General features: G+C 41.7%; 1 protein-coding gene across 1 annotated transcript in view; it reads left to right on the top strand.

Moving 5' to 3' along the window:
- LMBRD1 (LMBR1 domain containing 1) overlaps nt 1-5,376 on the top strand; it is a 187,565-nt gene extending 182,189 nt beyond the window's left edge. Inside the window, exons 15-16 of the mRNA XM_066604231.1 lie at nt 3,054-3,145; nt 4,766-5,376. Coding sequence (XP_066460328.1) covers nt 3,054-3,145; nt 4,766-4,888 — 215 coding nt within the window. The 3' untranslated portion in view covers nt 4,889-5,376. The remainder of the gene's footprint in view (nt 1-3,053; nt 3,146-4,765) is intronic.
- Nucleotides 5,377-16,131: the final 10,755 nt, after the last annotated feature.

The raw sequence follows: 16,131 nt of genomic DNA, 5'->3' as shown, positions 1-16,131 counted from the left end.
GCAGCGGGCACAGAGCTGCGGGGGAGAGCGGAACGGAGATCTCCCTCTCTTCCCCCCACTCCCTCCTGCTGACAGCCACTACTCACCGCTCCCCCGCGTCGGCACACGAACCTGCAGTCTCGAGCGGGGGTATACTCGCTCATCTATAGTGCTGATGTATTTAGGGCACAGAAGATTGTATAGACTTCTCAACTGAGAGTAGGGCTAGTTAAATACATGGCCACAAGCAGGACTAAGCTGGTTTGCTTCCTTTGTTTTAAACAAAGTGTTCTCATTTGCTGTCGAAAAACAAATATTTTGAAAATGGTGAAGAATTTGAACACAAACTGTCTTAGGCCAGCTGCACACGACCAAGTCGGATTCCGCATTCGGGAGCCCGCAGCTGAATCTGACCCTGTGCCTAGCCAGCATCCATGCATACCTGCTTTTCTTCGCCGGCTGTACAGCGGATGGCCCGCACAGCTAGCCGTCTGACTTGCACAGTATAGTTTTTTGTCTTTTTAAAATCCCGGCTTTTTTCGCGGGTCGAAAGGCTTCCATTGACTTTAACCCCTTCATGACATGGCCTATTTTGGGCTTAAGGACGCAACAATTTTTGGCGGATTTTCTTCTCCGTTTATCAAAAGTCATAACTGTTTTATTTTTCCGTCGACGCGGCCGTATAAGGGCTTGTTTTTTGCGTGGCGAACTGTAGTTTTTATTGGTGCCCCTTTTGGGTACATAGACTATATTGTAAAACTTTTTTTATTTTTTTTTATGATAGCAGGGAGAGAAAACACATCAATTCTGCCATAGATTTTTTTATTTTTTTTTTACAGCGTTAATCATGCAGCATAAATGAGACATTCCATTTTTTCTGCGGACCGGTACGGTTACAACGATACCAAAATTCTTACATTTTTTTTTAGGTTTTCCCACTTTTCTGCAATAAAACCCCTTTTTTTTTTGGAAATCTTTTTTCTATTCTAAATTGCTGCATTCGAAGTCCTGTAACTTTTTTATTTTTTGATGTACGGCACGCTATGAGGGCTTATTTTTTGCGACACGAGCTGTAGTTTTTACTGGTACCATTTTGGGGTACATATGGCTTTTTTGATCACTCTTATTGCGTTTTTAGTGAGGCAAAATGCTAAAAATTAGGATTTTGCCTTAGTTTTTTAGCGTTTTTTTTTTGCGTTTTTTTCCGTGCACTGTCAAAAGCATGTGCAACTTATTGTACGTGTCGTTACGGACGCGACAATACCAAATGTGTGGGGTTTTATTTTTTTTTACCTTTTTTTTATGCTAATCTGAGAAAAAGCATAAAAAAATGTTTTTACTCTTTTTTTTTTTACTTTTTTTAATTCATTTTTTTAATCTTTGTTTTTTTTACACTGTTTGTGTCCCTCTGAGGGACTTTAACCACTGCCCTGATGATCGCTGTCATAGGGCATGGCAGAGCTACTGCTCTGCCATGCCTTATCGCTTATACAGCGATCTCAGGCATAGGCAATACAGGACGCCAGTGTCTGGTGTCCTGTTGCCATGGTGACAGGCCGGGCTCTCGCGATGACATCGCGAGTTCCGGCCGGAGACACAGAGGGAGCGCGATCCCTCTGTGAACTCTTTTCCTGCCGCGATCTACTTAGATCGCGGCAGGGAAGGGGTTAACAGCGGGGGGCGCATCTCTGATGCCCCCCCGCTGTTGCAGCGGGACGCTGGCTGTGACTGACAGCCGGCTCCCGCTGCGGGATAGCGTGGGATCTTATGTGATCCCGCGCTATCTCCAGGACGTTAGTTTACGCCCTGTTGCGGGAAGTGCCAGGCTGCCAGGACGTAAACTTACGCCTTGCAGCAGGAAGGGGTTAATGGAAGCCATCCATGCGGAATCCACACAGAAATAGAGCATGCTGCATTTTTTTTTTCTCTCTGCGAGCGGAAAATTGCAATTTATTTTCACTCGTGTAGAGGAGAAAGACTGTTGCCATAGCATGCTATGGGCGATATTTACTGCGGAATGTGGAGGCAGACCCCTGCTCCAGATTCCGCAATGCAAAGCCACCCATGTGCAGGCGGCCTTACATGCACAAGATTTTATTCTTACAATAATTAAAGGTAATTGATCATGATAGACATGCAATCCTATATGTAGGGGACGCAGAGAAGGAGAAATTGAGCAGATCGAAGTATTGCTTTATGGGATATATAATATATATTTATAAATTATTACATATAAATTTGTGCTCTTGCTAAGGAGTTCTACTTAGTGACTGACGGCTATTTCTGTATGTGCAGTCATACAGCAATAGCTGTCAGGTTTTTTTTCTTAAACAATCTCTTTTTATTGAAAAACAAGCCAAGCCAGTAGGGATCTAGTAAATGAAACAGACCACCCTCTGGACTCAGAAGCATAGAAAGAACAGGGATTAAAATATACGTTAAGCTGAATCTGTCTAATAAAACTATATATCGATCTGCTCTACAACGTGCTGTCTCCAGGTTATACACCATGTTCCAAGTGCACCGGGTTACTTTAAGGTTTATTTACATAAAACCAATAAAAAGAACTCCTTTAATGTAGTCTAGGCTTCAGCTGCCACATATACGGCTCTGCTTTACCCCTGAGCCTTAATAAAAGACTCCATAGTATTCTTTTAATAATTTTATGACCAGCAACAGATTATCTTCGGGTAATAATGGATAGCTTTTTTCTTTTATATAGCAGAGGACTTTTTTTTGTCGCATGCCAGATTAACTGGATTTCTACACCAATGAGAGATGGATTAGCGAGGCTTTACTATATATGGCTATTTAAGTACTTTTTCATCTGAGGATGTTTTTTATTGAGTTTTCTGTATATAATATATACTTCTATGTAGTAAGTTTATGGTATCCATGCAAGGAGAAAAATTTGATTTGCAGTAAAATGTTTTGTATCCTTTTATTTTTATGAACAGGTCATCTTATTGTATATCCTATAGGTCTCAGTGATGTTGCTATAGTAACTTGTAATTTAGGAGCTGATAATTTATACTTCATGTCTAAAAGAGCTTTTTTTTATTTGCCTTTTTCAGATCAGTGTACAGTTACTCGAACATACTTGTTTCTGCACAAGTTTTGGTTTTTCAGCACCATTTATTACTTTGGCAACTGGGTGTTCATAGGCGTAAGTACCAATTCTTTATGTGCCCACCTTTTTGTTTTCGTTGAAGTCTACTGATTTGCAATATACAATGAATGCTCACTTGTATGTCAAAGAAGTATATTGTTTTCAGCTGACCTTGCAAAAAAGGCATAATTATTACCATCTTCATTTAGTTAGTAAAATTCCTTCATAGATATTACTGTGACAACTGTAAGAATCCAGAAAAAAAAAACCGCTGTGAAATATTTAAAAAGAACCTGTAAGATTGTAAATGCAGCTTATTCTGCACACAACGTGTCACACAGCATGAACAGATGAGCAGATTATATATAGTTTTCTGGGTAAAGATGCAGCATAATTTGTATTTTATTCATTTGAATCTTTGCTTCTGAGGTTAGGGGTCCAATGGGCGGTCTTATCAGTGATTGACGGCTATTTCTGTTTTCATACAGACACCTGGGCCTCCAAACTCAGAATAATTAAATATCTAGTTGAATAAAATGTTAGTTGTGTTGAATCTTTTCCCATAAAACTATGTATCAATCTGCACAGCTCCTCCAGCTCTAGAACATGCTACTGGTGGTTTGGACAGCATGTTTAAGATGACAGGTTCCCTTTAATTTTGATCCAAAATGCTTAGAAAATAGATGGCCATAGCCATTTCATAGTGCACCTCGTTTTCAACAAGATATTCTGATATCTAACTTCAGCAGGCAATCCAAGATGTCTTTTGAGACTGGCAATGATCTTCACACCAGGGTTATTTTGCAGACATTTATTGCTCTATTGAAAAATTGCCATGTGTATGCTCGAGTTTGAGCCAATGGCTTTCATTATAGTATACTATCATGGGTACGGACAACTTAAGATGCATTTACCTAAATGTATGCTTTCACTATAAAAAAAAGTATATAAAAAATACATACATAGACTGAATTTGTTAGTGTAACAGAGATGTCTGTCTGAGAGGACTTATCAGGACATCAAAATCTGTTAACAGAGGTTTACCATAGCATTGAATGTTAGAACAAAGCATGTGCGCTCAAATAGGGTCAAGAACAGAAGTGTATTCTAACTTACTCCTTCCTGGAATCCCAAAGTGACTGTTAAGGAACAAATCCACGTCCTCCCGGGATGAATGTTTTTTTGGAAACTTTAATCTATACACCGTGGTAAAAGCTCACAGCATACAAACATTACGAACACATGGGATTTTCACAATGCATTTAGGGGGTTGTCCGAATACGGAATGTTGTGTTTTTAGTTTTTTTTTAAACCTAAGTATAAAATAAAAAAGTTGCTGTAATTGTTAAGTAAAACAAAAACACTAGCTGCATTGCTGGATCGCTGGTGGAACATCCAATTGTACCACCGGCAATCCAGCAGTGCAGCTCCCACAGTCCTCCAAGGCTTTGTTTATGAACAGCTGCCACTTGACTCCCACAGCCAATCAGAGGTCACAGCAGTCACAAGCTATTTTTCTGATCTATCGGCTGAATGCTGGGAGAAAGCATACTTTTATTCTTTTAACCCATTTGCACCATGTTAAAAAAAAAAAAAAAAAAAAAAAAAACATTCCACACCTGAGCAACCAGGCAAACTCAGCTCTGCTTAAACTAGACTTGTCCCTGTTAATTGCAGGTTTTCGTTATTGGATTAATTGTCTCCTGCTGCAAAGGAAAGAAATCTGTTATTGAAGGAGAAGTGGAAGATGATGATTCGGATCTAAGTGATGATGAAGACCTTTCACATATATATTCATAATATGCAGTATTTTCATGATATGTGCAAAAGATTTTTTACTGTAAGGTGAAAATATAAAATTTAAATACATATGTATTTTTAGTTTTTGATTGAAGAGTAATTGGCATGTAAAATAAATGACAGGCTGAAACAACCTCAGTGTTACTTGGTTCAGGTACTTAAACTATAAACAAAAACACTGCATCTAAAGCTCAAAATATATCTAACACTGAAAGATTCTCAACTGTGAACTAAAAGAAACAAATGCCAATAGAAACTTTGCCATTGCACCTCGTAACTGCTCTTCAGAGTTGTAATTATATGCATTAATTTGTGTTAATAGTAAAACATTTCTTGTGATTTGTTAGTTTTTGATGTTTTTTCCTTTTCGTTTATTTTTTGCAGATGCCATTTTGTTTTCTTTCAAACTGCTTACACTTTAATTTATATAATGAACTGAGGTTTGCTATATTTTATATGTGGCTAATAAAACATTGTCTTGAAGAGTAGTGTATAAGGCTTATTTGTGTGTTTCATAGTATGCAAGCTGTAAATGGGACTAAAATTGATCAAAGTAGATTATTTCTCCTGAAGGTGTGAAATTAAAGGGGTTGTCTTGCGAAATCAAGTGGGGTTATACACTTCTGTATGGCCATATTAATGCACTTTGTAATATACATCGTGCATTAAATATGAGCCATACAGAAGTTATTCACTTACCTGCTCCGTTGCTAGCGTCCTAGTCTCCATGGTTCCGTCTAAATTCGCTGGCAGCTTGCTTTTTTAGACGCGCTTGCGCAGTCCGGTCGTCTGCTCTCAGCACGAGCCGCTTCAGCCTGCTAGCCGCTACAGCTCTTCTGCGCATGCGCAGACGAGCTGTCACTTCTCGGGAGCGCGCTGGAGCAGCCATTCTGTACCATCCTCTCTTAGAGGAAGGTGCAGAGCCGCCCAGCTGTCCCGAGAAGCCGCCCAGCCGGGGGGGGCTGCCGCTGGGCCGGGGGGGGCTGCCGCTGGGCCCGGGGGGACTGCCGCTGGGCCAGGGGGGCCTTCGTCTGTTGTCAGGGGTCTAGCGCCGGTTACCTGCTGCCTGGCGGTGGGTGACTGTGTGCCGTGGTCGGCCGCGTTCAATCCAGGGGTCCGGTCGGCGGCTGCGGGGCGTTTGGTTGTCAGGGAGACACAGCTGGTAGCGTCTCGGGAGCGCGCTCGTCGGGCTACAGCAAGCGACGGGAAAAAAGCCGGCGGCCATCTTGGGAAAATTTTTATAAGTTGCTGAAACGCTGGAACTGTAAGTACAAACCAGCTAGAAAAGTCATTTACAGGGGGGCTTAGTAATGTATGCTTAATTAGGGGGACTGGGCAAAAAAAAAAATTCACTGCTTCCTCGAGACAACCCCTTTAAGCAACAAAGAATTGTTTTAGCTGGCAACTGGCAGACGGTCATTGTCAGGAAATAAAATCAGCCATCTTTAACATTTTTGTCTAATAATCACTAATACAGTACTTCAGTATATATGGTGCCATGGTGAATGAGAGAATGTTCATGCAAGAAAAGATTTGCCAGTGGAAGATTATTTGTCCTTCATCCAGTCTGACTGTAACATTCAATGAGGACTAACACTTGTATGACTGTATCAGCATAAAAATCACTCACCAGACAATCGTTCACTGAATGGTTGCTCGGTCATCAACCTGCTTCTATCTAATGTGTATGACCCCTTTAAGTATAAAAGTATTACAGCTAGATTATACTAAAGCAGTGATGGCGAACCTTTTAGAGAACGAGTGCCCAAACAGCAACCTAAAACCCACTTATTTATCGCAAAGTGCCGACACGTCAGGGGGCAGGACTTATCACGATGTATGATTTTACCGCCGTCGTTCTAAAAAGGACATGGCCGCTTCAAAATAGACAGGGAGCAGATTTTGCTGCTTTTTGGATGCGGAAATACTGCAGGATGTCCTCAGCGGAAATTTCTGTGAAAAATTCTGCAGCATTTCCGCATCCAAAAAATAGTCAAAATCTGCACCCTGTCTATTTTGAAACAGCCCTGACCATTTCCGCCACCTGTAAACATACCCCAGTGGTAATAGTGACACCCCCCAGCGGTAATAGTGACCCTCACCCCACAGCGGTAATAGTGACCCCCCACAGCGATAATAGTGACCTCTACATCACAGCGGCCCCAGCGGTAATAGTGACATAGTGACCCCCACCACACAGAAGCCCCAGCAGTAATAGTGACCCCCCCCCCAGCAGTAAGAGTGACCCCCCCAGCGGTAATGGTGACCCCCACAGCAGCCCCAGCGGTGATAGTGACCACCACCCCACAGCGACCCCAGCGGTAAGTGACACCCCCCACAGTGGCCCCAGCGGTAATAGTGACCCCCACACCTCAGCGGCCCCAACGGTAATAGTGACCCCCACCCCACAGCAGCCCCAGCGGTAATAGTGACCCACCCCCCCAGCAGCCCCCAGTGCATTAGGGACACCCCCCAGTGGCACCCAGTGCAGTAGTGACACCCCCCAGTGCAGTAGTGACACTTCACAGCGGCCCCCAGTGCAGTAGTGACACTTCACAGCGGCCCCCAGTGCAGTAGTGACACCCCACAGCGGCCCCCCCAGTGCAGTAGTGACACCCCAAAGTGCCCCTCCCGAGACCCACATACTTACCTCCTCCTCCTCTTCTGGTCAGCGATGGTCCCAGCATGCATATTAACTTTTTCTTACCCACTTCTGCTCAATTGGTAATTCGCAGCAACCTGATTGGTTGTTTGGTGAATCAGCCAACCCAAACAACCAATCAGGTTGCTGGGAATTGCTGATTGCGGCAGAAGTGGGGAAGAAAGAGTTAATATGCTCTCGGCACACACTCTAACTTCAGTGTGCTGCCGGACGCCTCCCCCCTACACACTCTAACTTCAGTGTGCTGCCGGACGCCTCCCCCCTCCCGGCAGAACCAAGTAGTAGGAGACGTCGGGGCAGGGGGGAGGGGGATTCCAGCTGCACACTGAAGTCAGTGTGTGTCAGGATCAGCGCGGCTAGCAGTGCCGTTTGTGAATGCCAGCAGGGGAGCCGCTAGTATTCACAAGTGGTGAGCGGCCGATGGGGCGCGTGCCAGTAGGAAGGGCTCTGCGTGCCGCCTCTGGCACGCGTGCCATAGGTTCGCCACCACTGTACTAAAGTAACTCCTAATATCTTCATCAGAAAAATATTCCAAGGTGTAAGTTTATTAGAAAAGATATTTCAGTAAGCATTTGGAGGGTTGAAGGTTGTTGGAGGGATTGAGGGTGGGAGCTCCAGAGAAGGCTTAAGGGAAATCCTGTATACAACTGTGTGAGGAGCTCATAAGAGTGGTAGAGATCAAGTTGTCTTTGGCAGAGCAGTTTCATATGGGGTGGTGTAAATTAGAGAAGTGTTGGGTGGAACTGTCCACAGTTTTATTGGTTAAAATTAGTGTTGGGAACTTTGTTTTTTATGTGATGACAGCTAGTGGAGAAATTGAAAATGGAGGTGACATTGAATGAATAAAAGAAAAGATAAAGGAGTTGTTTAGCAGAAGATTAGCCACCAATTTAACATCATGTAACCTCATGTAGAGACTTTCCTTTTGTCTAGTATGAACCATGAAAAAAATTTAAGGAGTTGTAGCTGCTCCCTCTTTAATGTGACTATATGCAGAAAAATAAGGTTTGACATGGAATCTCTAATAACTGTGATGTAGGTAGAACTCTGCAGAATGTTAAATTATGAGAAAACACGGTAGCACCATGCTCATCTGGATGCATGAATGCATCTGATTTTCATGGACAAAAAAACGCTGGCCAAAAAGGTTATATTTTTAGCCCTTATGTTTTTCTTGCAAAGAGAAGCACTGATGTATTTGAGGTGCACAACAAGATATAAGAAATAGATTTTTAATGGCAGTAATGTATAACTGACCCGTGCTGCCTTGCAATTAAGTAGTAAGATAGCATATAGAAGGAAACTTGTATGCACTATGCTTTTTTTTTTTTAAATCTGTTTAATTGGCACTTTTAAAGAAAAGACGTTGCAAACAAAACAAAGGGTGGACAAACCTCAACAATAACAAAGGTATAGAGCCGTACATAACCCTGGGAAACATCCACAATAAGGATGGTATGACAATGATAGTTACAGTTAACCGTAAATGGAAGTTTGGAGACAGTTCATACGAAAAATTTATATACATATATATATATATATATATATATATATATATATATATATATATATATATATATATATATATAATGCGCACACACTGTTGCATATATGTGTACTGTCAAACCCCTAGTTTCATTGTTTTCTAGTTTAGCCGGTTTCCAGTTTCACAGATTTTTCAAGCCAGAATTTCGCCTCATGTTTCACTGCCTGCCTCTAGTGTCATTGGCGGCCGCTGGCCCACGTGACCTCGCTGCTGGTGCGGCCCACGTGATCTCCTGCTTAGCGTCTCCTCCTCCTGAAGCTGAAACGCTACCAACCCTTCTCCAGCATCGCTGTAGGCGCTAGTAAAACAGGACTGTAGTGTAAAGGCCCATTTAGACACAACGTTTATCACTCAAAAGTCACTCAAAAGCCATCTTTTGAGCGATTACCATTGTCTGCTAAAACCGTCCTTCAGCAGAACACCTGATAAGATGGACCGTAAGCCCAGGGAGTGCTGATAACAGCCGATTACATTGTCTCAACTGTCAGCCCCACTGGCAGAACAAAAGGAATTTATTCAGAGAACAGCGGGTGGTCCTCTGAATAAATTCAGCTGTGGCTCACATGTTGCTAATTGGTAGTAATAGGCATTAGTACCAATTAGCAGATTATGCAAAATGATAGCTCAAAAGTCATCTTTTCAGCGATCATATTTGTGTCTAAACGGGCCTTAATGTAAGTGGCCATCTTTTCCCAGATAAAACACAGTGATAACTTGGGACCGATAACAGTGATGTCACCTGCAGTCCTAAGTAACACCACAGATGACACACAGTGATAACGCTTATGACTGATAATGATGCCGCCTGCAGTCCTATGTAACAGCGCAGAGAACACAGTGATAACTCGAAGGACAGATGATGTAGTAAATGTGACCTGCAGTCCTATGTAACAGCACAGATAACACACAGTAACATGTTCAATAACATGTTAAATGTTCATTCTTTACAGTAATCTTTTATATTCATTTATTGTTTTTGGTATTTAAAAACATTTATTCTCTATTAAATGTGGTTTGATGTGTTTATTGGAATGTCTAGAACAAATTAATTGGATTTGCATTGATTCTTATGGAAATAATTGCCTCGAGTCTCATTGGTTTTGAGTTTGGCCGATTGCTTTCAGACAGATTGCCAACGAAACTAGAGATTTGACTGTGTGTGTGTGTGTGTGTGTGTGTGTGTGTGTGTGTGTGTGTATGTATGTATATATGTGTGTGTGTGTATATATATATATATATAATATATAATTTGAAGCGACACTGAGTTGGGGAGAATCTCTCAGTGAGTCACACCTATTAGGAAAGTTGTCTGTATGAAACTACATTTCATTTCTATATTTTTTTCATATTTCAAATTCATTTTTTATGTATATAAAGTTATTACTATTACTTATTTTCTTAGTATCCTCTAATCCCTTTTTTTTTAATATCCATTAAATTTTCACACATTTCTCCTTACTTAGGTTGCAACCACTTTTAAACTAATCTGTATACTATTTTACTATATGTATCATATTTTGCATCCTTTATAACTTATTTCAATAGGCAGGGTCACTAGTATAAATAAAGCTTTAGAATGAGATTACGCGATGACATCATCGTGTCCTCTCTTTGGAACGCATGCTTTACGTTTCACCCGCACTGCCGCAAGTCATGTGACATGCGACAGTCCTTTGACGTCATCAGATGACGTCAGGATGCCGCTGAACAGTCGGCAGACACATTACATGATTGTAAGTACATACCCTTTATATATTCTGCGGTAACAAATTGATTTTATGCTTGAAAAAGGCCTATTCTAAGGCTGAAACGCATTGCCCTCTATCCTGTTCCAAATTAATAAATTCTGACATTGAGCCTTTCTTGGATTGAAAAAGACAACTTCTTTCTGCTACAACTATCCTAATGGGGACTCGCGGATAGATCCCCACCAACTCAGTAAGTGCTGTTTCAAATTATATATTTACACAAATATGCAACACCTTGCACGCATATATAATTTTTTATTTTTTCATATGAACTGTCTCCAAACCTCCCTTTGAGCATAAGCGGTTTCTTTTTCCTTTTTTTGCATTGATTACTCCTGGATTGCTGTACATGCCTTCCCGGAGCTTGGGCTGTTTTCTCTCCATTTGGCAGTGGATAAAGGACTTCTGGAGCAGCTCATCATCTTTGCTGACTGCTTGGAGTGCCGTCCCTAATATAGACTCTCTTGACTACAGGTAACCCTAAGGTAGTGATGAAAAATAAAACAAAGTACTGCCAAGGTTGCATGGATAAGGACTGAATGCATTACAAGTCTCAATAACTTTGGCATCCTGAGATCAAGCTTGAGAAAAATGGCTGTACGTATCACACATAAAAAATGACTAAGCAAAACAACTGAAAGAGTTGCACAGACTGGAAAAGAAAGGGGGGGGGGGGTAAGAGATGATAAAAAGGGGGAAAAGAAACAAAAATAAAGCTGTTGGGAAAGAGGGCATAGATGGATGTGATTGACTGCTTTGGTAGTAAGAACCCGCAAAATGCTCTCGACCAAGGATTTGAATATAATCCAAGAGTTCCCTAATTGGAGAAAATGTTCACGAGAATCTGAGTCTTTGGCCAGAAGCTTCTCCATCCTTATGATTTTCAGTTGCTGAGCCCATTCACTAAGGGACAGAGTCACCATGGACTACTATTGGCAAAGGTGTGCTGTACAAGCCACGACCGGAAAGAATCTAAATTGGATAGTGAATTAGTTAAAAATGACCAGCAATGGGATGTTGGGCACCCTGATGCTACTAATAGAGATGAGCGAGTATACTCGCTAAGGCTAACTACTCGAGCGAGTAGTGCCTTAGTCGAGTATCTGCCCGCTTGTCACTAAAGATTCGGCTGCCGGCGCGGGTGACAGGTGAGTTGCGGGGAGGAGAGAGGGATCTCCCCTCCGTTCCTCCCCGCTGGCAGCCGAATCTTTGCATCACAGAAGGAGAAATAAAGAATTAAAAACACTCACAAAAAATGTCCGTTACTGACTGAGGAGTGCATATAGGTGCATCCTCCTCTCACCATGCAGGTAGCTGACTACCAAATGGAGGAGCCAATAACACCTGTGCGGGACACCGATAATAACACCCACTCACACTGCTGATAATGAGGGGGGTGGATGCTTGGTGTTCACTCCCACACATAGTGGATACAGGGTGCCAGACCATTCTGATATATGTAGTTCACCATGCAGACCAGCAACCTATTAATGACGCCATGATAATTCGGCGGGTTGCCCTGCATTTCTTTCAGTGAACCACATTGGTACTGCCACCCTGGGCTCCCCCTGGAGTCTTAATGCCACATGCAGGAAATGCAGGGCAACCCGCCGAATTATCAAGAGGCAGTGTGAGTGGGTGTTATTATCGGTGTCCCGCACAGGTGTTATTGGCTCCTCCATTTGGTAGTTGGCTACCTGCACAGCCGAATCTTCAGAGACGAGTGGGCAGATACTCGACTAAGGCACTACTCGCTCGAGTAGTTAGCCTTAGCGAGTATACTCGCTCATCTCTAGCTACAAACCTTAGGTAGGTTTCAGAAATATGTTCTGAGAAGGCATGTGTTAAAGGACACTCCCACAATAAATGAAGAATAGTTTCCCTTTCAGGAATTACAATGCCAGCAGGTGTCTGTGGCAGTGGAAGCATAGTTATACACTATGGTAGGTCTTCAATACTAGCAGGAGAGAAGCTTTAATTCTTTCCCTGGGCTCGGCAGGTTGTCATCAAAGCATCTGGGAGAGTACAAATTTATAGTCTTACCTGATCATGGAACTGAGTGCCCAAATCTTCTGCCCACCTCTTTATAATGCTATTATAAACAGTAATTTGATCCTGCAAGCTACTGTAGGTATTTCATTGCAATCTCCATGTTGCCTGTATTTATAATTTGTATTAATGCGTTTGCTGTTCATGATCCTGAAATACCAATTATGTTACAAATGTATTTTTTATTAATTTCATATGAAGTTGTTCTTCAAATGGGCAGATAGCAAGAACTATTGCCAGATATGTCATGTTTGATTATTCCAAAAATCTGAAGAATTAAGTGGCTTGACCAATGTAAAAAGCATGATTAATCATTAATAATAATCTTTGGATAGTTTGACAGGCCTGACCATGAGCATTGTAATATACCCATCTGTTGCTCAAGCAGCTGTGTGCATGACCGGTAGTTAATGGGGAAATAATATTGCTGCAAAAACAATCAACGCTCTATCCGATAAAAAGTTGTTTCAATATCAAACTCACCTATCATTAAATAGACTGTATTGATTAAAGGGAATGTCTACCTTTAAAGCATGTGGCATGATGGAAGTATGTTAAAATTATTTAACAAAAAGGAGGAGTTTGTGCCATTGACACTAATATGGTGTTTTTTACAGAGAATCTAAAACACTATCTAGTCGTTCTATCCGAAACTTGCCAAAGATAAGGTACCTGAGTTGCAGGTATATGATGATGCAGCAGCTGACAGATGGAGGCAGCATTTTTTTTCTGACAAAATGTAAACTTTTACAGGAAAAAATGGTGTTGTGTGACTCCACAGGAAGGCACTAGTTAAATCAACATTACGGAATTAACAAAAACACTTCACATCTTTATACATATCAAAACAGCAGGGCACCTTGAATCCATGGTGTCCATATTATGCCATGGACCGCATGTAACCACTTTTTGACTACATCTACACTACACTATATCTACACATAACATCACTTACTAACCATATACAATGCATCAAACTAATATGTCAAAATTCTACAGTCCTTTTGGGAAGATAGATACTCCCCCAGTCCATATCCATACATCATAGTCCCTTACAGTGTGCACACTCTAAAACATTGAAGACCGGTCTCTTATGTATCCTGCAGTTTATCCCTTTTCTGGGTTATGGTGCTATCATCTAAAGCCCAACTCTGTTGAAACCGCATCCACAGTGAAACATGTCAGGGGGGCTTAGTTTGTCTATTAGCATGTTCAGCGCCTCCTGTTATTAATCCTTATTTGCAGTAATAGGTTTTGTATATTTTAAGCAAGCTACTTAGCGGTATATATAGCAATGAGGGGACTCTTGTTTTGTTAATATTCCTCTTTTTTGGTGTTTTCATGTTTAACTAATAAGTCATGTTTTATTAATATACACATTTAGTGCACATCTTGGTTGGCTTGTTTTGCTTTTTGGGCAACGTATTTTGATACAGCATGGCGAAATGAAGCATCCAGCACAGAGACTCTTAAAGTGGCGGAGGCTGTGTTAGCAGGGAGGTGTATGGCACACCTCCCTGCTAACACAGCCTCCGCCACTTTAAGAGTCTCTGTGCTGGATGCTTCATTCATACCCCGCTCTATGCAGTATCTCACACATACTGTGGTGCTGCTATTGCACAGTTCAGAGCTTTTATATGACTTGTAACAGCTAGAAAGCTCCCAAATGTTTGGTGCCTATTTTTGGCATATGCACGGTCCTCTCTGTCTTTGCTCTCCCTGCCCTATCTGACAGGGAAGCAGAGCTAAGCACCATAGCTCTGTCTGGAGCTTGTTGCAGGGTGTTGGAGCCACTCTAGTAAGAGGGGAGCACGGCACTGCTCACACCTCTTACCTATATCTAACTAATATACACTGTTCAAAAATAATGAAGGGAACAATTGAGTGTCACAGTATAACCCAAACTCACCTTAACTTCAGGGATATCAAGCTGTCCTGCTTTTATGCAAATGTAAGTGACAGCAGGTGCTCTGAAGAAGCAACAGCAAGAAAATTCCCCCAAAATGGAATGGTTTTGCAGGAGACGGTCACAGACTAGGGGCTAGGTGGAGCTATGCCAGAGCAATACAAAATCATCTCCAGTAGACTACTTTTCTGCCTACTTCTGACCAAACTGCCAGAAACAGACTCCATGAGGGCTCAATGTCCTGTAGTGCGACCTGTGCTTGCAGCCAAGTATTGTGCAGCTTGAGGGACGTTTACCAGAGCAAAAGCTTTTACTTCTTGATTTAGAATCCAGACCTCAATTTTTATTAAACATCACCAAATATCTGTGGGATCAAAACGCTCACTGCACCTATTGATGAATTCTTTGAAGGGCATATTTTCCAAAATGGAGTCACTTTTGGGGGGTTCCCACTGTACTGGTACTTTAAGGGGGGTTCTAGAGATGCGACATGGCATCTAAAAAGTATTCCAGCAAAATCTACAAAACCTTCCTTTCTGAGCCCTGCTATGTATCAAATAGCAACTTATGTCCATGTATGGGGCATTTCAGTACTCATGAGATATTGGATAGCAAATTATAGGGTGCTTCCTCATGAGAATGAAACATTAGGTGTTAAACTATGTATTATTGGCCAAATGTTAACAACTTTCACAAAAGGTATAAGGTCGAAGTGCTTATTACACTCCTTGATGAATCGCTTGAGGGGTACAGGTTATAAAATGGCAGTCACTTTTGGTGTGGTAAACCGTTCTGGGTACTTCAGAGGTTCTGTAAATGCGATATGGCAAATGAAAATTGTTCCAGCCAAATAGTATTCCTTCCCTTCTGGACATTGCCATACACTCAAACTACAGTTTACTTTCAAATATGGGGCATTTCTGTAGTCAATAGAAATTATGGTTTACTTTTTTCATATTGCTTCTTGTGAAAATGAAAAATGTAGGGCTTGAGGGGTGAAGTTTTCAAAATGAGGTCTTTTGGAGGGAAATTCTTATGTTTTGACAACTCATGTCTTCTACAAACTGGAAATGGAGCTTGGAGAAAATCTTAAAAGGGAAGTCTCTAAAAATCAGTAAGGTGCTTCTACATTTCTGTAGACTTCGTTTAAGTAATGCGGCAAATAGGGCCACATATAAAATAATTTTGAAAACCAGAAAAAAAGGGGTAATAAATAGAGATGAGCAAGCGAACTCGTTTAAGGCAGATACTCGAGTGAGCATCGGTCTTCTCAAGTAACTGATTACTCGTCCGAGCAAATCCGGGGGGGGGGGGGGGGAGAGAGAAAGAAGC

Source organism: Eleutherodactylus coqui, chromosome 1 (genome assembly GCF_035609145.1).
Source record: "Eleutherodactylus coqui strain aEleCoq1 chromosome 1, aEleCoq1.hap1, whole genome shotgun sequence".
Classification (NCBI taxonomy): Eukaryota; Metazoa; Chordata; class Amphibia; order Anura; family Eleutherodactylidae; genus Eleutherodactylus; species Eleutherodactylus coqui.
Note: the sequence above shows the minus strand (reverse complement) of the source record. Positions and strands in the feature narration are given on the sequence as shown.